Source organism: Lynx rufus, unplaced genomic scaffold, assembly GCF_022079265.1.
Source record: "Lynx rufus isolate CCGP_SWC_20201006 ecotype Redwood Valley unplaced genomic scaffold, mLynRuf1.p SCAF_13, whole genome shotgun sequence".
NCBI classification, from domain to species: domain Eukaryota; kingdom Metazoa; phylum Chordata; class Mammalia; order Carnivora; family Felidae; genus Lynx; species Lynx rufus.
Window position 1 is genome coordinate 29,777,693 of NW_025814827.1, and position 23,864 is coordinate 29,801,556.

A 23,864-nucleotide genomic window follows, 5' to 3' on the forward strand; every position below is an offset into this window, starting at 1 on the left:
TCCACTATCACCCAGCACCCCAGCCCCTGGAGCCCTGTATCTGCTCCTGGGCTCCCCTCCTGTGGGCTACACTTTGCTGAGGGACAGAGGGGCATCTGGGAAAGGAGGGGAACCTCCAGGGGGGCTGGAGCCGCTGGACCCCAGGTGCCTTCTAGCACTTTACTACCTGCGGCAGCCTTACCAGCCTTACCGAGGCGAGGCGTCAGGACTCCTGGCCTGAGCCTGGCGGGGAGCTCCACTTCCTGCCTCCAGTCAGAGCCTGGGGGCTCAGACCAGGTCTCCCAGCAGCAGAGGCCCAGCAGGGAGGTGACCCTGACCCCCACCCACTCTGAAAAGCCTCCGGTCCTCTCTAGAGGAGGCTTTGTTCTGGCTGAAAGCCCCCACCTGCCGCAGCTCTTCCTCCAGATCCCCGGCGGCTCCCTTGAGTTTTCTCTTTCCCTGGAGTCAGAGCTGGAAGATCACCTGGCCCACCCACTACCTCTTACAGCTGATGAAACTGGAGGGAATTAAGTGTCCGAGGTACCAGATCTGGTAAGGGCAGAGTTGTGCTTTTAAACAAACAGGGCAGCGCCCTGACTCCCGGGCAGCGGGGGGGCCCCCCTCCGTGACGCCCCCGCTGTCGGCCTGGTTCTGGTAGGCCGCCCCAGCTTTGCCAGTTGGTCTGAACCCGAAAGTTAAGCCTACACCAAATGACACTCGAAGGAATCATTGCCACCCCCAGCCTACACCCTCTTCCACACCCACTCTCCTTCCTCCGACCTTCTGACACACAAGTGAGGGCAAAGCCGGACCCAACCTGGCAGGCCTCTCCCAGGCAGGGACCCAGAGGAGGGGCGGCACAGTCACTCAGCCTCAGGAGTCACCTGCATAAGTAGTGGCTGCACAGGTGTGCTCAGTTCACCTTCCTGGCCCACAAGCACGACCCGGGTTCTCACAGCCTGACAGGATAAGGCCCCGTCCTCTTAGCCCGGCCCTCAAGCCTCTGCCATTCCGGCTACAACCTGCCCATCCAGCCTCTTCTCCCACTGCTCCCACCCCAAGCTCTTTCCTGTCACATCAAACCATCCTCAGACCCCACCACACTCTCCAGGCCTCGCTGGCTTTGTAGGTGCTGTTCCTTCTGCCTTTAATGCCCTTCCTTGCTTCTCCATAGAGCAAGCTCCTTCTCAGGAGACCCAGCTCCGAGGTCATCTCCCACCCTCCGTGTAGAAGCCTCCCTCCTCCTCAGTGTGTCTGCAGGGCTTCTGTGCCAACTTTATAGGACAATAAAGAAAATACAAGGTCACGAATCTGTGTCCCCACTGGACTCTCAACTCCTCAATGACAGCAATGTGTCTTTGTCTTCAAATTCTTGGAGCGTGGCAGAGTAGACACTCGAAAGACAAAACAAAACAAAACAAAGGAATAAATGACTAAACTAAATCAATACGTGGACCCTGCATTTATTCCAGAGCTAAATTAGGAAGCAAGTCTCAATGTGACACAAGAATCCCCTTCCAATTCATTTATTGGGGACGGTTATGTGCAAAGCACTATACAAAGTACTAGAAACTCAGAAGCTGGAGTAGACACAGGAATGGACAATTTGGGGGTACAGACGGGGAGGGAAGAGTACTAGCTGTAGGGAAATGTCTGGACTGACAGACCAGTGCGGGTGTAAGCAGTTTATTGCATGTAATCCGACGTCAGCCCTGGAATGTAGGCACTTTTGTTATTAGTCTCACTTCACAGACGAGGAGACTGAGGCTTTCACAAGTGGAGAGACTTGCTTGTAAGTCATGAGGGCAGGATTTGAACCCAGGCTGTGGTTCCCCCAGACATCACATGCTCAAACAGAAAGGTCTGTTACAAGTGTTTTATTTTCTCAGTCGTGGCCCTCAGCATTGTCTGCATTCTGCAAACACCGGTTGGGGCGGGGGGGGGGGGTGGGGGAAGGGGCTTTAAAAAGACTGGTGCCCACCCTGGTCCAACCCAGAGATGCTGATGTAACTGAGGTGGGGTGCAGCCTGGGCATGGGGGTTCTAATGTGCAGTCGGGGCTGAGTCCCCCCACCTCTGCTGAAATGAGGGAGGTCAGTGTCAAATGTGTAAGGGGAGACCCACCTGCCTCCGAGACACTCCCGCTCGTGTCAGGGTCCTGTTTGTGGAGACACGAGCTGTCCTGTCTTCCTGGGAGGGGCCCCCGGCAGCGTAGGCAGGACCGGCACTTCCTCCCTTACATTCTCTCCGTGTCTCACCAGTCCTGACCTTCCTGTGGCATTGGAGTTGCCAAAGACAACGTGCTGGGGAAATTCCATGGTTTCCATGCAAGGGGGCGTGGGCTCTCCGGGGCGCCGCCCAGCTTTCCGTGTGAAGGAGCCAAGATCTGTGGGTCACAGTGAAGACCGCTGATGTGAGGAGCCTGGGTGGGTGGCTTGTGGGCCGCAGGCAGGCAGGGAGGGCAAAACGCCACCCACTACCACACGTCCCAGTAGGCGGGCTCTGTGGGAGCAGAGTGGGCCCACCATGTGACTTTAGCATGCGGCAGCCGCTGGACCCCCTGCTCCCGCAGGCCCTGAGGGGCAGTGAGGCTCCCCAGAGCTAGTGGAGCCGGGCTGTGTGGCTGCAGGCAGCAAGGCTGGGTTTCCCCTTCTCAGGCCCGGGCAGTGACTCAGGGCACAAGTATCGAAAGCAAATGGTGACCTCGGCATACTTGCCCGGTAGGGAGCATGACCCTACCCCAGAACATCTGAGGAGCAGTGAGTCCAGGGCCCAGTGGGATGGAGACTGGCAGCACTGTGCGCGTGTCTGGAGTACCCCGGACACCGTCCTCATTCGCTGGCGAGGACCCTTGAGACCCTGCTCCTCACAGAGGTGCTGTGAGCACAGTTTCATTGGCTCTTCGCCACAGAGCTTGAGGTGCAGCTTTTCAGCGCAGTGGGCATGGGGCTTCCCAGGTCACATGGGCCCTCGGGCAGCAGGGCTGGGCTCCCACCCCGGGGCTCAGGGCGAATGGACTTAGGCCGTCTCCCAGATGTCCCCCGATGTCAAACTTCTGCCTCTCTAGTTCTAAGTCACGAGTCACGACCGGCTGACTATGAGAAGCCATCGCTTAGGGTGGCCATGTCTGTTCTTGGAACCTTGGGGGTTAGGGTGTGCCTCATGGCTGCACCCCACCGTGACCATACGGGAACTGGCTTTCCGTGCAGGAGAACCACCGGTGAGGCCCCAGAGCAGCCATGGCAGAAGGTGGGTCTCACCCCCAGCCTGCACTCATTAAGGGTAGAGGTCCCGTTTTACGTTTACCTAAGCCCCTTCCTCCCCATATTGCCTGGTACGATACCTGGCATGTGACACACGGTCCTTAAAAGTTTTCTGGATGATGAAGCCCAGTGACGAATCATTTTGCAAAGACTCATGCCATGACGGATCCCTGGCATACGGAATCTTCGGTGTTTGAGGTATGCATTTATTCAACACATAGATGAGTGCCTTCTATGTGCCAGGCACATGCCAGCGGCTAGTGATCCAGCGGCTAGTGATGCAAAAAAAAAAAAAAAAAAAAAAAAAAATAGCTCCTCGTGGAGCTCCACTTTTGTGGGGGAAGAAATGAATTACTTTCACCAAGGCACATCAAATGACACTACATAACGTTTCTAAGGCAAGAGCCCCAGGACAGCGGGAGTCCAGGGGAGAGGGTCTGTGTGGGGGTCAGAGAAGGCTTCTTTGAGGAAGAGGTCTGCACATCGACCCACCAAACCACCATTATGGACTGTGCTCCAGAGTTTGCTTAGCAAGATGCCGGGCACACGTTGGCTGCTTGGGTGATTTCCCCCCAGGACCCTGAAGGACAAGAGGAAAACCCGAGGCTTCTGACTGCCCCGTCCTTCCTCATGCCACCTCAAGCTTCTAGGGCTAAGTTTTCTGGTAAAGAGGAAAGAGGACTTTTGTTTTTTTATGCAAAGCAGATTAAACTGAAACTGATCTCACCATGGGCGTCTGAGGTTTTTTTCGGTCAGCAAAGAAGGAAGTGAGCCAACTTTCCAGGAACCTTGAGGCCACACCCGGATTGCCCAACAGTGCAGGGCAGCACAGGTCAGACACCTCCCAGGCCCCTTCCCCAGCCGCAGGACCCTGGGGGGACATCCTCCTTAGTGCCAGCTCCTCTAGAGCCAAAGGTCCACAGGGGATGACCCCAGACAGAACCTTCTCCAGGGTCAGCACAGGGTGAGATTAAGGGCAGGACTGGAGGAGTGACCCTCGGACCAGCCAGATGAGACTCAGAAACCAAATAGTGTGTCAACAACCAGGAGATGGATGAGGACTCTGTTCCCTCTGATGCTTTGCCCCTGAACTGCCCTCATGCCTTTTCAGGGCTCGTAGCTCATGCTAATAATCCTACTTGCCCTGGACAGGTGCTCTGTCCACTAGGCTTCTGTCTTTCTCCTCAGCTCGCTCTCTCTCTCTCTCTCTCTCTCGACTGGCTTTCCTCCATCTCTACTCCCTCAGTAACTTGGGGTGCAAGTGGCCCTGTTACAGTTTCTCAGCCCTGACCCTTCTCCCCAGGTTGTGTGCCTCTAACTGTAACTCCTGTCTATCTCTTCCTTTAAGCGCCAGAGAGGGTCTGAGTGGCCTAGTAAGCCTTTGCAAGCCAGGCCTCCTGGGGTCTTTGAGAAGGGGACTGAAAACACAACAGGCCCCCTAAGATCTAAGCTCACCCCCTCTCATTCTCTCTCTTTCCTGCGCGTCAAATTGCTTCTCCCTTTGGATGTACAGATGGCTACTGTTCTTCCCGACTCCATGGCTTAGAACACGAGCTCTGCTGCAGCCTGAGCTTTGTCCCTCCCAAGGAACACTCTTTCTCTCTTACCTTATGCTGCATACATACACACCCTGGCTTTCGGGCTATGGTCTCAGCTGTGGATTTTGAAGCTTCTATGCTGAAACTTCCTTGTTCTAGACCAGAGCGTTTCAAACTTTAGCCACATATAATAACCTGAAGGGTTTATGTGTTAAAACACAGAATCCTGAGATTCAGTCGGTCGGCCTGGGGCGCTCCCCCCCCCCAGATGCTGCCCACGCTGCCCATCTAACCCAACTGCCCTAGGAGTGGGACAGGGCTCACACCTGAGCCCTCACCCTGAGGCAAGGGATGCTCTTGCCTTAAAACCGGAAGGAAGATCAGTGAGGAAGTGATGCAGGAATGTAATATCTCAGTGAAAACATTTGTAAGTATTAACCCAGCCCACAGGCCTACCCCTGAGATGAATCCCCCTTTGCAAAGCAAGGTTCTGAGAAGTTAGGAAACTTGCCCAGGGCACCCAGCTCCTAACTGACAGATCCTGGAGTCAGGTGCTGGCCTGTCTGCTTGCTCCTGGCCCGCCATGTCAGCTGTGAAGCCGGATTAATGTTTGATTTGATTGTCACAATGGCAGAACCACTGTCATCGGTCCTGATACGGGTGGTCAGCAGTGTCATCTCTGCAGAGAAATGATGTTCACAAATGCAGATGCATTTACGCACATGCCCGATAAATCCACCGCTCCTCAGGGTAAGTCACCCGACCAGAGTGACTAAGCAGGCAATCAGGGCAGCCTGCCTGGGAGAGGCGTTCCCGCCCTTGAATCTTCCATGCCTGGCCTGACCCTGCTCTCCTCACAGCGAGAGTTCAACTGGTGGCTAGGGACTGGACTAAGATGTTACTGAGTGGGCAGAATTCCCCACTAATTACCAAATGTTGTAAGGGGCAAAGAGCTTCAGCACTGTGCCCAAAGTGTGGTCCCCCAACCAGCAGCATCAGTCTTACCTGGGAACTTGTTAGAAACCCAGATCCTTGGCTCCCACCCCAGACACACCAAAGCAGAAATTTTGGGTTTGGGGCCCAGCAATCCACATTTCAATGTGCCTTCCGGGAGATTCTGATGCACGGCTGAAGTCTGAGGACCGCTGTCCTACTGACAGAATTAGATTGCTAGTGGAGGACTTGATCTGGTGCCACGGAGGGCTCCCTGCTCTCTGGGCAAGCTCTGACGTACCCCAGTGGCACAGGAGTTGGTGAAGCATATGCTAGTCCAGCTGTGAAGTCAACTATACCTTCTCCTGCTTCACTTGGTTACAGCCTTGCCCTACAGAGGATTTACTGCTGAGATAGCCTTGTTGCTATGGGGACTCTTGCACTCTGCCTGGGCCCTTCCTCTGCAGGTGGTAATATTTGTATCACTTAGACACTAGGTAAACCCAGTGTCCACACTTTGCTCCAAGGTCTCTCCACACCACAGCCCAAGGAAGCCTATTTGTTGTCCCTGCAGGGACAGACTGAACTAGGAGCCCTGGTCCAGGTGATCTTGTTAGTGTGTTTCTTACAATCTTCAGCAATGTCCAATTTCCTGTTTTCAGAAAAAAAGCAAATCAAATGTAATATATAGGCTAGAGGATTACTTCATATGGAGGGAAAAAATTATGCCAGCCTCTCTTATTTCTGAAGGTAAGAAAGCAAGTAAATGTGGAACAGATTTTTTTGTTTTTTAGAGAGGGGGGCAATAATTCACATACAATAAAATTCACCCTTTTTACGTCTACAGTTTGGTGGTTTTTAATTTAAAAAGTGTCACAGGAGAACCTTCTGGGGTGATAGAAATGTTCAATAGCTTGTTTTGCATGATACCTTCATGGGTGTATATAATTATCAAAACTCTTATAGGGGTGCCAGGATGGCTCAGTCGGTTAAGCCAACCTCAACTCAGGTCCTGATCTCATGATTTGTGAGTTCGAACCCCGCTTCGGGCTCTGTGCTGACAGCTCAGAGCCTGGAGCCTGCTTCGGATCCTGTGTCCTCTCTCTCTGCCTGTCCTCTTCTGCTCTCGCTCTGTCGCTCTGTCTCTCTGTCTCTCTCTCAAAAACAAACATAAAAAAAACAAAACCCTCTTCTAACTGAAGCATTAAGACCGATTCATTTTGTTATATCTAAACTTAATGCACTTGTCTCCAAATAACAAGCAAACTACAGGTCACATTGGTCTTGTGGTACAGATTCATTTCTCATTTATGTTGAAAAAGAAAATTCAGATAAGCAAAGGCATTATGAAATAAGTCAAGCTAACTTTCCTGAGGCAATATATCCTTAACAACTACCAAGGAATAGTATCAACTTCATGATTACATACAACTATGTAAAGGAAAAATCACATACATTACTTGATGTAAATACAAAAAAGTGGAGTGTAATTTTTTAAACAGTATGCCCACTCTCCAAACAAGCAGTATTTTATTATATATGTGTTACAAGTCATACCAGCTGAATGAGAAAGTTGGTTTTAGCATGTCTTCCAGAGTTATAAAATTTGGAGTTTTCCTTCATTTTATTCTAATTTTCATTTTAAAGCTAAGTAACATGCACACAGGCAAATGATGGAATAAAACACCATGAAAACCAAACAAAAGCTTTAGTTTCTAGAGAAAAATTACAAAATTACCTGAGGCAGCTTTCTAAGCATGGGGAAAAGATGCTATAAGGGCCAATGACCAGAAAAACTAATTTGATTTCTTTTTTTTAATGTTTATTCTTGAGAGAGAGAGAGAGAGAGCATGAGCAGGGAAGGGGCAGAGAGAGAGGGAGACACAGAATCTGAAGCAGGCTGCAGGCTCTGAGCTGTCAGCACAGAGCCTGATGTGGGGCTCAAACTCAAGAACTGCGAGATCATGACCTGAGCTGAAGTTGGACGCTTAACCAACTGAGCTACCCAGGCAATACCCCCTGCTCCATGTTTTTAAATTTCTATAGCTGTCTTAGGTACATGCACTCAACTTCACCTGCCTTCCTTGTTCAAACCACATATCATCACTTTTGAATGTGAGAATATATGTAATGTACTTGTGTGAATATAGTGATTACTAAAATACAGACATTTGTCTCTATGGAGGCATATATGTATATATGTATACATACATATTTTAATTTTAGAGAGAAAGAGAACATGAGTGGGGGGGAGGGGCAGAGGGGGAGAGAGAGACAGAGAGAGAGAGAGAGAATCTTAAGCAGGCTTCATGCTGCCAGCACGGGGCTTGACCTCACCACCCTGGGATCATGACCTGAACCGAAATCAAGAGTCAGTCAGATGCTCAACCAACTGAGCCACCCAGGTGCCCCAGGATATGTATATGTATATATATATATATACACACACACACATATATATATATGTATATATACATATGTATACATATATATAATATATATATATTATATATTATAAATATTCATATTATATATGTATATATAATAAATGTTTATGTTTATATATATAATATTTATATATGAATATTTATATTTATAATGTTTATAATATATATTTATATATTTATAATGTATATTTATAATATTTATATATTTACATATAAATATTTCTAATATTTATATGTATTTATCTATATATATAAATATTTTTGTTACTATGTGTTTTCCGGATGTGAGCACATCTATGTGGGCATAAATGTAGGGATTCTTATCTCCAGCTAGGTATCTATGTAGATGAGAGCTGAGGTGAGATGTATTTATCTATGGGTGTGTTTGTGCTCTCCCAAAGGTTTATAATTGGGGCGTTGTGCACCCACAGCGGACCAGTTACTACAGGTAGGTATGTGTGAATTTCAAACAGGCAATGTTCCCAGCCACGGAAGAATATACTTTTAAATACATTAAGACCCTTCTACTTTACAGAGATAATTTTTTTTAAAGAAGGGAACACTTTTTGAACAACTAGCCCTGTACATGCAAAACACCTCTTTCAGTATTTTATTGTCTCACCTGATTTTCACAACTAACCTAAGCAGGTACAAATTAACCCAGTTTTATAGATGAGAAATCTGAGGCTTGTCCAAAGCAACACAAGTAGTAAGTGGCAGAACAATCTGATTTCAGAGCCTGTAATTTCACTCTCTACCAGAAAGTCTCAACTAAAATGTGACACAATCTTCCAAAGGGGGAAAATATGATGAATGAGTATTTAATTAGACCCCAGGCCAGTTGTTAGTGATATCGAATGTGATTTTAACGTTTTTATTCAGAAAGCTTATTTATCTAAGCTTCACATCTAATTTTTTATGTAAGAGAAAATAATAGATGTTTGCTTAAGGCTCAAGGCCATAAAGTTGAATGGACTCTGGTTTAATTGCTGGAAAAATCTGACAGGGAAGAGCACTCCCTCTCTGGGCCCCTGGACGCATGTCTCAGTCCTCCTTCCCTGGCCATGACCTCTCAGTCCCCGTCAGGGATCAGATCCTCCTCCTCTACCCACGCCCTTCATGATAACATTCCTCTCTCTTCGGTCTTCATTTCCCTTTGATGCCCTCTGCCCTCTGTAGGCACGTCCTTGGTCTTACCGCCCCTGAACTGCCTCCAGCTCACACCTCCTTGCAGTTCTCCAGAAGCAATCTACCTACATAGCTCACTGGGTTTTCAAAGGCAACAATTCCAAAGTCTAACTCATTTCCCTCATTATCTACCTTTCCCTTGAATATTCCATTTTGTTTCCCTCCTATATTCTCTATCTTGGCACCACCCCCCACCCACTTCCTCAGGTGAGAAACTGGGGAGTCATTTTGGACATCCTCCATCTACCTTCAATGAGCCTTGAAGTCTTCTCATCAATGTCCCTCAAACGCACCCTCTCTTTTTCTATTCTCTCTGCCATTGCTTTAACCAAGGCAAAGGTTATGGCCCTCACTACCTGCACCCTAGACCGTTGGCAGCAGCTGGTCTCTGGCCTCCAACCACAAAGTCCCTTCCAGCGTGCACGCCCTACTTCTACTTGCTGTAGCCAACGCCCCATTAAGTAAAGTGTATTCTCTCCTTCCACAGCTTAAAACCCTTTTCTGGTTCCTTTGTGCCTGCAGGATAATAGCATAAAGGGCCCTACATGTTCCATGTATCCCACTGTACACTCCGATATTAAATTCCACACATTAACCGACTTCAAGTTCCCAGAAGATAGGCTATTTTAGCCCTTCTGTGCCTTGGTAAACATGACCCTCTACTTCAACTGAACTGCTGACTTCCAGTGATTGGTTTTTCAAGAAGCCAGACTGATCAGTCTTTCAGCGATCCGCGTTCTTTGGGAAGCTTTTTTTTTGTACCTTATGCTCAGTTCTATCCTTGCTGTGTGGTCACTGTATTGCTTTGATTTGTTCATAAGTGCAAGCCTTTCCTATGCCAGATTCTTGAGGCCAGCACCATGCCTACCACATAGTGGATGCTCAATCACGTGCAATTTCTTAAATTTCTTTAAATTACATGAAAACATTATTATATCTCAAATTTTGAAAATTCAAAGTCCACATCCAGGACTATTTTATCCAGATCAAACTCTATAGAGATAACAGTTCTACAATGCTCCTATGGAGTCATTTTTATGACCACATATTTGTCAAATACTCAGTACAAACGACCTAACAATCATATGCAACAAGCGAATCTTGAGTTGGATTCCAGACATAAAAATACAGCTATCTGGCACAAAAACAGGCACTCAGATCATTGGAACAGAATAGAGAACCCAGAAATGGACCCACAAACACGTGGCCAACTAATCTTTGACAAAGCAGGAAAGAATATCCAATGGAATAAAGACAGTCTCTTCAGCAAGTGGTGCTGGGAAAACTGGACAGCGACATGCAGAAAAATGAACCTGGACCACTTTCTTACACCATACATAAAAATAAACTCAAAATGGATGAAAGACCTCAATGTAAGACAGGAAGCCATCAAAATCCTCGAGGAGAAAGCAGGCAAAAACCTCTTTAACCTTGGCCATGGCAACTTCTTCCTCAATACGTCTCCAGAAGGGAAAAAAAAGCAAAAATGAACTCTTGGGACCTCATCAAAATAAAAGGTTTCTCCATGTGAAGGAAACAATCAGCAAAACTAAAAGGCAACCGATGGAATGGGAGAAGATATTTGCAAATGACATGTCAGATAAAGGGTTAGTATCCAAAATCTATAAAGATCTTATCAAACTCAACACCCAAAAAACAAATCATCCAGTGAAGAAATGGGCAGAAGACATGAATAGACACTTCTCCAAAGAAGACATCCAGATAGCAAACAGACACATGAAAAAATGCTCAACATCACTCATCATCGGGGAAATACAAATCAAAACCACAATGAGATACTACCTCACAGCTGTCAGAATGGCTAACATTGACAACTCAGGCAACAACACATGTTGGCGAGGATGTGGACAAAGAGGAACACTTTTGCACTGCTGGTGGGAATGCAAACTGGTGCAGCCACTCTGGAAAACAGTATGGAGGTTCCTCAAAAGGTTAAAAATAGAACTAGCCTATGACCCAGCAATTGCACTACCAGGTATTTACCCAAGGGATACAGATATGCTGTTTCAAAAGGACACGTGCATCCCAATGTTTACAGCAGCACTATCAACAATAGCCAAAGTATGGAAAGAGCACAAATGTCCATTGATGGATGAATGGATAAAGAAGATGTGGTACATATATACAATGGAATATTATGAGATCTTGCCATTTGTAACTACGTGGATAGAACTAGAGGGTATTATGCTAAGTGGAATTAGTCAGAGAAAGACAAATATCATATGAATTTACTCATATGAGGACTTTAACTGGAGCCTGTTTCGGATTCTGTGTCTCCCTCTCTCTCTGCCCCTCCCCATTCATGCTCTGTCTCTCTCTGTCCCAAAAATAAATAAACGTTGAAAAAAAAATTAAAAAAAAAAAGATCTAAAACAGATAAACATAAGGGAAAGGAAGCAAAAATAATATAAAAACAGGGAGGGGGACAAAACATAAGAGACTGTTAAATATAGAGAACAAACAGAGGGTTACTGGAGAAGTTGTGGGATAGGGGGTAGGGGGTGATGGTGTGGGTTTAATGGGTAAGGGGCTTAAGGAATCTATTCCTGAAATCATTGTTGCACCATGTGCTAACTAACTTGGATGTAAATTATAAAAAATAAATAAATTATAGGAAAAAAAGACAGAAATAAAATGTTTTCATTTCTCAAAAAAAATACAGCTATAAAGGACATTACAATTAGAGAAAATAGAAATGGATTGTATGTTGGGTGATACAGTTGAATTAGTGTGAATCTTCTTAGGAATGATAATGGTATTACAGTTACCTATAATGTCTTTCCCTTAGGTATAAGAAGCTTTATGAGGTGTATACTCATTTTCAAAGAGCTCATTTTATTTATTTATATATTTAAATTCCTATTTATTTATTTTGAGAGAGAGAGATCACAGCGGGTAAGAGGCAGAGAGAGGGAAAGAGAGAAGAACGAATCTCAAGCAGGCCCCACACTGTCCCAGTGTGGGGCTCAATCTCATGAACTATGAGATCATGACCTGAGCCAAAATCAAGAGTTGGACGCTTAACTGCCTGAACTCAGAGTTCATTTTAAAAGAGCATAATAATATGCGGAGAGATACAGCGAATGTGGCAAAATGTTTGATTAAAAGTTGTGAGTATTCCTTGTACTGATTTTCCACCTTTTCCACATATTTGAAAATTTTCAAAATAAAACATTTGGGGCAAATGCTAAGAACACAAGCAAAAATAAAATCAGTCAGTGTTGAAATGTAATTATCAATATTGCTCTTGGGGTTTCTTCCTCCCAAACCTGCTGCCCTCCATTGTCATGTCCATCCCTTAAAGCTACTGCATTTCAATCAGGTTTGTGTTTTATTTTTTTTTTAATTTTTTTTTCAACGTTTATTTATTTTTGGGACAGAGAGAGACAGAGCATGAACGGGGGAGGGGCAGAGAGAGAGAGGGAGACACAGAATCGGAAACAAGCTCCAGGCTCTGAGCCATCAGCCCAGAGCCTGACGCGGGGCTCGAACTCCCGGACCGCGAGATCGTGACCTGGCTGAAGTCGGACGCTTAGCCGACTGCGCCACCCAGGCGCCCCCAGGTTTGTGTTTTAAAGTTGAAAGGTTACCCCTCACAAAACACTCTGCAGTTTGTTCTCCTAGTTGGCCAAACTTCACAAAGTTGTTCATTTTTATTTGCCTAAAGGGTACCATAGTGCACTTTAAAAACTTAAGCAAATAAAATTTTGCTTCCTAATTGGTACAGGTAATACCGTGAGATCAACCACTGGAGATTTTCATCTGGGAAAATGAGGTGATAAAAGAATCACAAAGGTTGGCGGAAGTAGTCTTGTTTTAATCCTTTCAGAATCGCCAAGTCTCTAGCAAGAGCTAGATATTTTTTATTGCCGGGAAGGTGATAGGAATTTAGCCCTTCCCTCAAATTTCTATTATATTCAGATGGAAACTAAAACAATTTTTTTTAATTATTATTTTTTTTTGAGAGAGAGAAAGAGCTGCGAGGGATGAAGAGGAGCAGAGGGACAGAGAATCTCAAGCCAGGTCCATGGTCAGCGTGGAGCTTGATAACGGGCCTCAATCCCATGACAGGATCATGACCTAAGCTGAAATCAAGAGTTGGACGCTCAACTGACCAAGCCACCCAGGTGCTCCTCAGGTGGAATTTTTTTATTAAAAAAATATTTTTTTAACGTGTATTTATTTTTGAGAGACAGAAGGAGACAGAGCAGGAGCAGGGGAGGGACAGAGAGAGGGAGACACAGAATCTGAAGCAGGCTCCAGGCTCTGAGCCATCAGCACAGGGCCCAACGCCAGGCTCAAACCCACGAACCGTGAGACCATGACCTGAGCCAAAGTTCGATGCTTAACTGACTGAGCTACCCAGGAGCCCCTCAGATGGAAAATTTTAAAAGCATGTATCATCTTTATTTAAAAGAGGTGATGAACACCCAAGAGAACTGAAAATGTATGGCTACACAAAAACTTGGACGTGGCTGTTCACAGCAGTATTACTGATGTAACAACCAAAAAGTGCAAACAATCCACATCAACTGATGGATAAACAAAATATGGTACATCCATACAACGGAAAATTAGTCATAAAAAGGAATAAAATACTCACACATGGCACAACAGGGATGAATCTTGAAAACATTATGCTAAGTTAAAAGAGCTAGAGACAGGGGCGCCTGGGTGGCGCAGTCGGTTAAGCGTCCGACTTCAGCCAGGTCACGATCTTGAGGTCCGTGAGTTTGAGCCCCGCGTCGGGCTCTGGGCTGATGGCTCGGAGCCTGGAGCCTGTTTCCGATTCTGTGTCTCCCTCTCTCTCTGCCCCTCCCCTGTTCATGCTCTGTCTCTCTCTGTCCCCCAAAAAATAAATAAACGTTTAAAAAAAAAAAAAAGAGCTAGAGACAAAGGCTACATAATGTATGATTTCATTTATGTGAAATGTCCAGCATGGGCAAATCCATAAAGACTAAGTTTATCAGTGTTTGCCTGGGGCTGGGAGCAGAGGGGTCAGGAATAGGGGAATGACTGCTAATGGGTAGAGGGTTCTCTTTAGGGTGATGAAAATATCCTGGAGTCAGATGGTGGAGGTGGTTTTAGAATTTTGTGTGAATACACTAAAAACCAATGAAGTGTGCACTTTACATGGATGAATACTATGGTGTGTTCATAGCTCCTTTTTTTAATAAATTATACCTCCTTTTTTAAAAAATAACTTAATGAAAAGCAATTCCTACTTGGTCCCATTTTTTTTTTAAGTTTATTTATTTTGAGAGAGAGAGAACAAGCAGGCAAGGGGCAGAGTGAGAATCCCAAGAAGGCTCCATGCTATCAGTGCAAGAGCCCAACTTGGGGTTTGAACTGACTACCTGTGAGATCATGACCTGAGCTGAAACCGAGAGTGAGATACTTAACCAACTGAGCCACCCAGGCGCCCCATACTTGGTCCTGTTTTTAAGAAAAGTCAACGGGGAGCCCAGGAGCATGTGGGTTTGGTTGCACCTTTAGTCTCCAAGTCACCATTGGCCAGAGTCAAGAGTGGCCCTGGACTCTATCATGCATGGGCAAAGCTCTCCATTCTCCCCTCCCCCACCCTCACGGGAGAACCATGTTATCCTTGGCATCTGCAAGGCCGGTTTCGGCGTGCCCCACCTTCCTACGTTGTAATCCCAGCACTTCCTTCCAAGCCCAATTGTCATGCAAGTCTCATCCCCCATATCATCTTCATTTTCCTCATTGTGCTTACCATCTTTTATTCATCTCCTTTCAAAGTTTGGTTTTATTCACTGCTTTATCTCACCTGCACAAGAACAGGGCATAGCTAACAGCAGGGGCTCAATAAATTTCTGGTGAATGAATAAACTTGGAAGAAAAGTTTACACACAAATTTGCACTGTATGTTTTTTAGAAAATGAAGCTCCATGCTTCAAAATAGGTTTTTCTTCCATAAAAAGACTTTCTCCTCTATTTAAATATGTATCTTTAAGAAATCTTGCACAAATAGTATTTTATTATAGACAATCTAGTTCACAAATCTTTACACACTTTAGGAAAATATTCAGGCATCATAAACATAAAAATTTCAATATGCAACATTAAATTTACAACAAGAAAATAAACACAAACTTATTTTTGAACTACGTGGTTATTGCTGCACTACCTTTATAATTCCTATCCAGAGTCCAAAAATGTAGTCAAGCCCTAAAAATGTAGCAGAAGCATTTCCGCACACTGGTATCCATAATCTAGTTTGTGCAGAAATGTTTCCACTAGATTCATAGAGTACTCTTTGGAAGAAAGAAGCAAGAGCTGGTCATTTGGTGGCCCTTCGGACCTTCTGCAACTCTTCAATGGGCTTCCATTGTTGGTTGATTGTTATAAGCTTGAAAAAAAAGAAGGAAAATACAAATGTTTTTCAGGATCTGTCCTTCATCCTCATGTCCCTTTTTAGGGTTTGTCCACACTCCCTTTTGGAAAGAGCATCACCGTAGTATTTGTAGTCAAAGAACCATTTCTTCCCATCTCTAAGAACATGCACAAAACAGTAATATGAGCTCTAAAAAGCCTTTGGGTTCCTGAGTGTTATAGGATCATCAAGAAAGGTCATATACATTTGCCCACTTTCACACAACAGGTTCTAGATTTCTAAGCTTCCTATGGCTTTAGGTGAATTATAAGTTCAAAAAGTGTGTCTGCTCCCGGTGAGTGGATGTAAAATGCTCTAGCACAGGGCTTGGCACACAGTAGGCTCTTAACCAAACTTCCTCATTGTAATTACTCAACAAAGGTACACATGATCTAAGTTATGCAGTAAGGGAAAAGGGATAGAGCTGTGGATAGTCCTTGACTTCCCCAAAACTCAAATTCAGAGGTTCTCATTTATCATCACAGTTACAGGACATAGGACATACCCCATACATATCATACCCCAGGACACAGGAGATGTAGATAGGTTTTTTTTGTTGTTTCAAAAATTTTTTGGAGGGCGCCTGGGTTGCTCAGTTCGTTGAGCAACCAACTTCAGCTCAGGTCATGATCTCACAGTTCATGAGTTGGAGCCCTGCATCAGGGGCTCTCTGCTGTCAGTGCAGAGCACGCTTTGGATCCTCGGTCTCCCTCTCTCTCTGCCCTTCCCCCACTCTCAAAAATAAATAAACATTAAAAAAAATTTAATTTTAATTTCAGTTATAGTTAACCTACAGTGTTATATTAGTTTCAGTTGTACAAAATAGTGATTCAACGTTTCTGTACATTACTCAGTGCTCATCATGATAAGTGTGCTCGTAATCCCTATCACCTCCTTCACCCATCCCCCGACCCGCCACCCTTTGGCAACCATCAGTTTGTTCTCTATAGTTAAGAATCTGTTTCTTGGTGTCTCTCTCTCATTTTTCCTTTGCTCATTTGTTTTGTTTCTTAATTCCACATATGAATGAAATCATATGGTACTTGTCTTTCCCTGACTTATTTTGCTTAGAGATGCAGGTAGTTTTAAAGATTCTAAATGTCCCTCACTAGGTCAAACTCTACTATTTGAAAGTTTTGTTTAAAAAAAGCTTTCCTGACAGATCTAAGTAGTGTTGATTCCAACAGACTCAGAAATATAAAAAAGTCTTTGCTATAGTCTTAAAAGAATGAGCGACTGTTAGGTGATTTTGCGTAAAGAGAATGCCACTCCTGTTTTCAGGAGCTCCTGTTATTTATCACAATAGACCTTGTATTAACCTTAGATAAGCAATGGATACAATGAGATAATATATTACAATAATGATGAAAGTTAATATTTAAGTACGTACTATGGGCTAGGCACTATGCTAAAGGGCGTTATGTATTTTACATTCTTTAATCCTCTTAACTCTGAGGTAGAATCCTATTATTGAGCCCAGTTTAGAGATTCTGAGAGCCTCAGAAAGGCCAGGTTGTCCAAAATCACCAGTGAATAATGGAACAAGGATTTGAACTAGATCTCCATAATTCCATAGCACTCCCTTTACCACTACACTCAAAGGCACGCTGAAAGTGAAAGGTATTTTTTTAAAGTTATTTATTTATTTAGAGAGGGAGAAAATGAGTGTGGGAGGGGCAGAGAGAGAGAATCCAAAGCAGGCTCCACGCTGTCAGCATAGAGCCCAACGAGGGGCTTGAGCTCACCAACCACGAGATTATGACCTGAGCCAAAATCAAGAGTCAGCTGCTTTACTAACTGAACCACCCAGGTGCCCCAAAAGGGAAAGGTATTAAATCCATTTTGCTGACAAGGGTGCTAAAGCTTGGGGTAAATGTAAACCACTTTTTAATTTAGCAATACCTTGCTAGGTACATTAGGATCCACAGTTTCCCAAGGTTCTGGATTTTTTTTCCGATCAATGCTAAAAAGTAAAAGAAATTTGATTAAACAAAGTAAGTAAATTTAAACCAACTCTGACAGTGGGTCTATAAGCATGCTGGGACATCACAGGACAGACCTAGACTGACAAACAGGCATTTATCTGTTAGTTCGCTGAAATTAATGGAAGGTTACTTAAGGGAACTTCACGATTTGGCTCAAACATTAAGGATCGATTCCTCTGCAGGGTGAAAGGTCTGTATTCCTTTTCTTGGGCTGAACTGGAGAATGTTCCCATAAGCTGAACAGCAATGGGGGTGGAAATGCCAGGATAAATGCAAGCAAAAACGTTCTTGCCCTGGTTTCTGGGACAGGGAGAGGGGCCGGGCTTGAACTCTGTAGATGGTGAACTCCGAGGTGCAAGGCCCCTGGGCCAGAGCCTGGCATTACCACCCTCTCCAGCCCTGCACTGGGCCAAGATCAGTTTCAAGTTTTTTTCTTCCTCATATTCCAGGATACATGGTATTTTACCTCCCTATATCCAGAGCTGAGGTTAGGTTCACTATAGACAAATGAATCTGTAAAGGCCATTTAAGAATTTTAAATTTCAAAACTTAAGTTAAAAAAAAAAAATCAAACCTTGCTGAAGAAGAGGAGGGTCAGTGGATGAAAGGATACTTAGATACAAGGAACAAACTTATTCTATTAATATCATAATTCAAGGGTCTTCTGATATCAGGCTGCTTTCTAGTCCCAACTCCAAGTTGACAATTTGATATTCTTATCCTGGGGGTAAAACTAGGAAACTGACACCATGCATTTCATATGCGGAAGGTCAATCTAGCACTGCTAAAAACGTTTGTATAAATGATGGCTACTTACATCACATCAGTCTTTTGAAGGGAATATACTGCAAAAGCCGAAGCTCCACCCGCTGCTGTGGTCATCATCAGCACCAAAGGAATAAGCTAACAGAGAACAGGTTTGAGGGTGAATATTCCCATGTTTCAGTGTGAAACATGTGACATATAACAGAATAACTATATATCATCTTACATACTTCCTTCAAAATTTGCACCGTCTTTTCATCTTTAAAAATTAATATTTTAAGTCAAGAATTTCAATTGCTTTAAAACTTACTTCCTTCTTTTTCCTCAGGAGTTGGAAGAGGTTCATGATGACTTCAGTGTTGAATGCCAAATCTAGAATTAAAAAAAAATCCAAGATGCTGCTGAAAACTTCAGCCACTAAGGACCCAATCTGGCGGGCTCCAACCGGCCAACGTCCTCCCCAAGGCAGCCTGAGGCAGCTCACCTGGGAGGCGGGGCAGAGCGGCGCGCGGACGAGGAAAACGCCCCGACCCGAACTATCCCTCTGCGTCCTCACTTTATATACGGACCGCAAATGATGGGCCGGGCCAGGGCGCTCAGGTCACGCGGGCCTGGCGGGGGGCGTGCGGAGCCTGACTCGCTTTCCCTTCCCGGCGCCCGGCTTCCGGGCGCCCCCTGCAGGACAGCCAGCTGGAGGACGCGCAGCAGCCGAACGCGGGAGCTGGCGCCCCCTGCCGTCCGGCGTGGTCCTTACTTGCCGCCCAGAGAGCTGAGGCTCGGCGTTGATGCTCCAGGTTGCTCCCAGCTGGGCCCAGCGACGCCAAGAGAGCGGCACTGAGAGCAAGCCGAGCTCTGATGGCCAAGGCCTGGATGAAAACCAAGCCCCCTAAAAGGAGGTCTGGAAAAGAAGCCGGAGAGCCGGGGTCTAGAGGGATGGAGGGGTGTGTGGCTCCCAGGAACAGGCAGGTAAATTAAAATCCATCCAATCACATTAAAAGCTCTAAAATAAGATGTATCTCCACATATGGAGATAATTATAATTAAATGTAAAATTCACTTCAGAACTCCCATGGTGTCCTGATTTGTTCCTTTAAAAATTTTAATTTCCATCCCCCTCCCCCCCATTTTTTTTTTTTTTAATGGAAAAAATCAGGTGAGGGAGAAGATACAGAGAGAATCAGGTTTGGAAAGGTTTCCTTCTCGGAGACGACTCAGTCCTTGGCGTCGTCTGGAAGTCTCCTTTTAACTAGCAGTCTCGCCTTGCACAGAGCATGCAGGCAGCTGCAAAACCACGGAAATAATGCTAACAACTCCATTAAAGCAAGCCCATGTGCTAGACTCTGTGCCGGAATCGTCTTCGGCATTTTTACAAGGTGAGTATGTTATATAGAGGCTCAGAGATACTCAAGTCACATAGTAAGAGGCGGAAATGTAATCAGAACCCATGCCTGTCTGACACCCAACACCCCTGTTCTTTCTGCATGGTGGTGCTCTTAGATACTGCAATTAAGCCAAGAACACAAGCGCCGTTATTTAAAAATAGTTATTAAAAACAATTATTTTTAAATTGTTTGAGGTTCAAGCTACCAGTTAACGTTAAAAGGGAAACACCTTCATGTTTCCTGGAAATGATCAGACCCAAGATCTGTTTCAACCCCCTTTTAGTTTAAGGCTCGGGCTTTGCAGTGAAATGGCCCAGAATTCAGAGCCCGCCCCTGCTACACTTCATTACCTGAAGGACTTTGAGGAAATGAAACTTAACCTTTATGAGTCTCAGTTTATATGTCTGTAAAATGGGAACAAACCTAGCAGGGGAGGCAGTTGGAAAAAATGTTAGAATGTATGCAAAGCACATCAATAAATAGTAATTACTATTTGCAAAGATTTGTTTTGTTTTACATAAGGAAGATCATAAATGTAGCATCACACCCACTTATTCTGATAAGGATTCTCCCTATGTAACCCCAGAGCTGTAACTGGAGACATTTTCTGGTTGGTTGGGTTCAGTAATCAATACATCAAAGAAAACTCAACATTAATTCTCTGTGGTTTGTATTGAATAGAATCAAACTTCTCCTGTCAGAAGTTTCTTTAAAAAGCGTCATGTGTTTCCAGGAAGGAAGGGAGGAAAAAGGAAGGGAGAGAGAAGGGGAAGGAGGAAGGAAGAAAGAGGAAGAAAGAAATTTTATAAGAATGTATTATGGCCCCCAAATTAAAATTAGAGTGTAGCCCTTGCTCACTGATGTCTGTAAACTGCTTTGCCAATGCCGTTTCTTTTCAAAATGCAGTACTGTTTTGTAGTAATCTAGGCATTAACCTGGGGACAAGGGCACAGTAAATTTAAAAGATTAATAGGATATGAGTCCCTTACTTCAAGGTTCTTAAAATTTAGTGCCTGTAAATAACCCCAGGCATGATGTAGCACCAAAGGCAGGTGAATAATTCCACCAAGGCGGTCTTTGAGAAAACTTACAAAAGGTGAAGATGTTTATTTGGCAGCAGTTAAGGAAACCAAATGCAGACCATATATGAAAGAATATTAAAGAAGTATTGTTCATTTTGTTAGGTGTGATAATGATATTATGTTTATGTTAAAAAATACCCCCCCCTTTATAGAGATTATATATGAAAATATTTAAGGGGGAAACATCTTTTTAAATCTTTTTAATGTTTAATTTTTGAGAGAGAGAGAGAGAGACAGAGCGTTAGCAGGGAAGGGGCAGAAAGAGAGAGGGAGACACAGAATCCAAAGCAGGATCCAGGCTCTAAGCTGTCAGCACAGAGCCCGATGCAGGCCCAAACTCATGAGCTGCGAGATCATGACCTGAGCCTAAGTCGGTCGCCCAACTCAGGTAGAAAAAAATTTTGGTTTTTTTTGTTTGTTTGTTTTGTTTTTTTGGGGTTTTTTTGTGTTGTTTTTTTTTTTAAAGTAAGTTCTAGGCCCAACTTGGAGCTTGAACTCACAATCTCAAGAATTGCATGCTCTACCAACTGAGCCAGCCAGGTGCCCCGTAAGGGAGAAATATAATGACTAAGATTTACTTTATTTAGTTTTTAAACATTTATTTATTGAGAGAGTGCAAGCTGGGGAGGGGCAGAGAGAGGGGGATAGAGGATCCAAATTGGGTCTGCTCTGACAGCAGAAAGCCCAATGTGGGGCTTGAACTCATGAACCATGAGATCATGACCTGAGCTAAAGTCAGAGGCTCAACAGACTGAGCCACCCAGGAACTCTGACTGAGATTTACTTTAAAATATTTCTGCTAAAAAAAAACAAATGAAGCAGGGGCACCCAGATGGCTCATGGCTCAGTCCATTGAGCCTCCGACTCTTGTTTTCAGCTCAGGCGATGATATCACGCTTCATGGGTTTGACCCCCACATCAGGCTGACAGCATGGAGGCTGCTTGGGATTCTCTCTCTCTGTCTCTCTCTGCCCCTCCCCCACTTGCACTCTTTTTCTCAAAAATAAACATTTTTAAAAAAACACAAATGGTCAACTTTAGTAAAATATTAATTAGTCTAGGTGGTAAGTATGTGGGAGTTTTTTATACTATTCTATGTTTGAAAATGTTCAGAATAAAATGTTTTAAAAATTACAAATTGTATACACAGATATAACGTACCCATATAACCATTAAGATCTGCTTATTTCTATTTGCGGCAATGAGAATTAGACCCAGACAACCACACTTACCTTCCTTTAAATTAATGCCATTTTACTGACCTTGTGGGAGCTTCAAGGTCAATATGTAGTTTGTTTTTTTTCCAGGATTACTTGCAGGCACAGCTCCCACCCTTCAAACTCTGGCAGCTCCCAAAGAACCCACTTAGGACACTCACCAGAATCACTGTCCGCATCTGCTCCAAAGCCTATAATTCCTTCAGGAAGCCTCCCCACCCCACCTTAATTTCCAGTAACTTCTAGAACCTTCTCTAGCTGATGCCCTTTACAGGGGTGTTGAACCATGGCTGCTTGGCTCCCAGTCTAAGAATTTCAACTTAGATTTTAATCAGCCCAGCTTAGTCTTTATAAGAAAAATATTTTTTGTTGAAATTCTTTCTGCCCATCCTTCAGTGTCTACCTAGTTACCAGGTTTAGTAAAAACTGCATTTGCTTAATTTTGGAATGTCTGGGAGTACACTATATTGTTTATGGCTGTTAATTGTGGCTCAGAAAAGAGTTTGGGCTCAGTGTATAGGGAAAGCTGTTCACACTTCCCAGGTGCTCAGAAGCTGAAGTATTCTTTTCTCACTGATTAAGAACACAGCTTTTACAAGTTTCCCAGAGCCATCTTCAAATCACATTAAAACTGATCCAAAGAAATCCTTGATCTGACTTCATTATTTATCAAGTTTTTCAATGAGAGGAGACACATGGTTTTTGTTCTCAGGGGGCTTCCAAAGTTTTGTTGAGAAGTTACCATTACAATTTAAAAAGACATTTTCAAATCAAAACTCAGCCTCTAAACAATGTACGGGTACTACATTTCCAGTCTGGACACTAGAAACTTTTTCTAGGGAAAACAAGGAGTCCATAGCTAGAGTCTGAGTTAAGGGCCAAGATGTCTCAGCACTAGGATGGCGAAGCCTTAATGGCTGCCTTATCCCATAAAATCAGTAGCTGAGAGAGAACATGAATGAATTGTCAGAATTCTAATAGGTTTCTGGGTGTCTTCCCTACTATTCAAAAGGGGTCAGTTTGTTAGAATAATTTTAATTGCATTCTATTTTATGCCTATAAATAAGACCGGCCTTTTAATTATTCCCAAGTAGTGAGGTTTTGCTTAATCAACAGACCTGGTTCCAGTCAGAAATAGGAAACTTTCAGGGCACTTGGGTGGCTCAGTTGGTTGGACAGCTGACTGTGGCTTGGGTCATGAACTCATGGTTTGTGAGTTCAAGCCCTCGCATCAGGCTCTGTGCTGACAGCTCTGAGCTTGCTTCGGATCCTATCTCCCTCCCTCTCTCTCTCAAAAATAACTTAACATTACAAAAAACAAAACAAAACAAAACAGGGGCACCTGGGTGGCTCAGTCGGTTAAGTGTCTCTCAATTTCAGTTCAGCACATCATCTCCTGGTTCGTAGTTCAAACCCCAAGCACGGAGCCTGCCTGGGATTCTTTCTCTCTTCTCTCTGCCCCTCCCCTGCTCATGCTCTTTCCCTCTCTCTCAAAATAAATACACATTAAAAATTTAAAAAAAGAAAATAGGAAACTTCCCGACTGTGTAACATTTATAACTCGCATGTGTCACGCACTATGCTCTCCAGTACCCTACACTTGTTTTGAAGCACATCTTCATTGTGCTTAATTCACTGCATGATTTGTCTGAGGTCTGTGCTCACAGCTGG

The 23,864-nt window shown here is 44.4% G+C and overlaps 1 protein-coding gene and 1 long non-coding RNA gene across 2 annotated transcripts; both read right to left on the reverse strand.

Annotated features, from left to right (window-relative positions):
* Window positions 1-1,489: 1,489 nt before the first annotated feature.
* Window positions 1,490-6,542, reverse strand: LOC124508620 (uncharacterized). Its single transcript, XR_006961290.1, has 2 exons — window positions 3,322-6,542; window positions 1,490-2,364 (listed from the first exon to the last, which is right to left on the reverse strand). It is a non-coding gene; the product is annotated as an uncharacterized LOC124508620 (long non-coding RNA).
* Window positions 6,543-15,346: 8,804 nt separating this feature from the next.
* On the reverse strand, window positions 15,347-19,098 carry CUNH15orf48 (chromosome unknown C15orf48 homolog). Its single transcript, XM_047075154.1, has 5 exons — window positions 18,997-19,098; window positions 18,823-18,884; window positions 18,565-18,650; window positions 17,665-17,725; window positions 15,347-15,738 (listed from the first exon to the last, which is right to left on the reverse strand). Exons 2-5 carry the CDS (start codon window positions 18,856-18,858, stop codon window positions 15,670-15,672), a joined length of 252 nt encoding a protein of 83 aa, XP_046931110.1. The 5' UTR covers window positions 18,859-18,884; window positions 18,997-19,098; the 3' UTR covers window positions 15,347-15,669.
* Between the last annotated feature and the right edge of the window lie 4,766 nt (window positions 19,099-23,864).

What these genes read in the sequence shown, in the direction of transcription:
- CUNH15orf48 (XM_047075154.1), bottom strand. Translation starts at nt 18,858, where the DNA reads ATGAACCTCTTCCAACTCCTGAGGAAAAAGAAGGAA. An exon ending in CTTCAAAAGACTGATGTGAT is followed by an intron (nt 17,726 to 18,564) that starts GTAAGTAGCCAT and finishes TTTACTTTTTAG; the next exon opens with CATTGATCGGAAAAAAAATC. An exon ending in ATCCTAATGTACCTAGCAAG is followed by an intron (nt 15,739 to 17,664) that starts GTATTGCTAAAT and finishes TTTTTTTTCAAG; the next exon opens with CTTATAACAATCAACCAACA.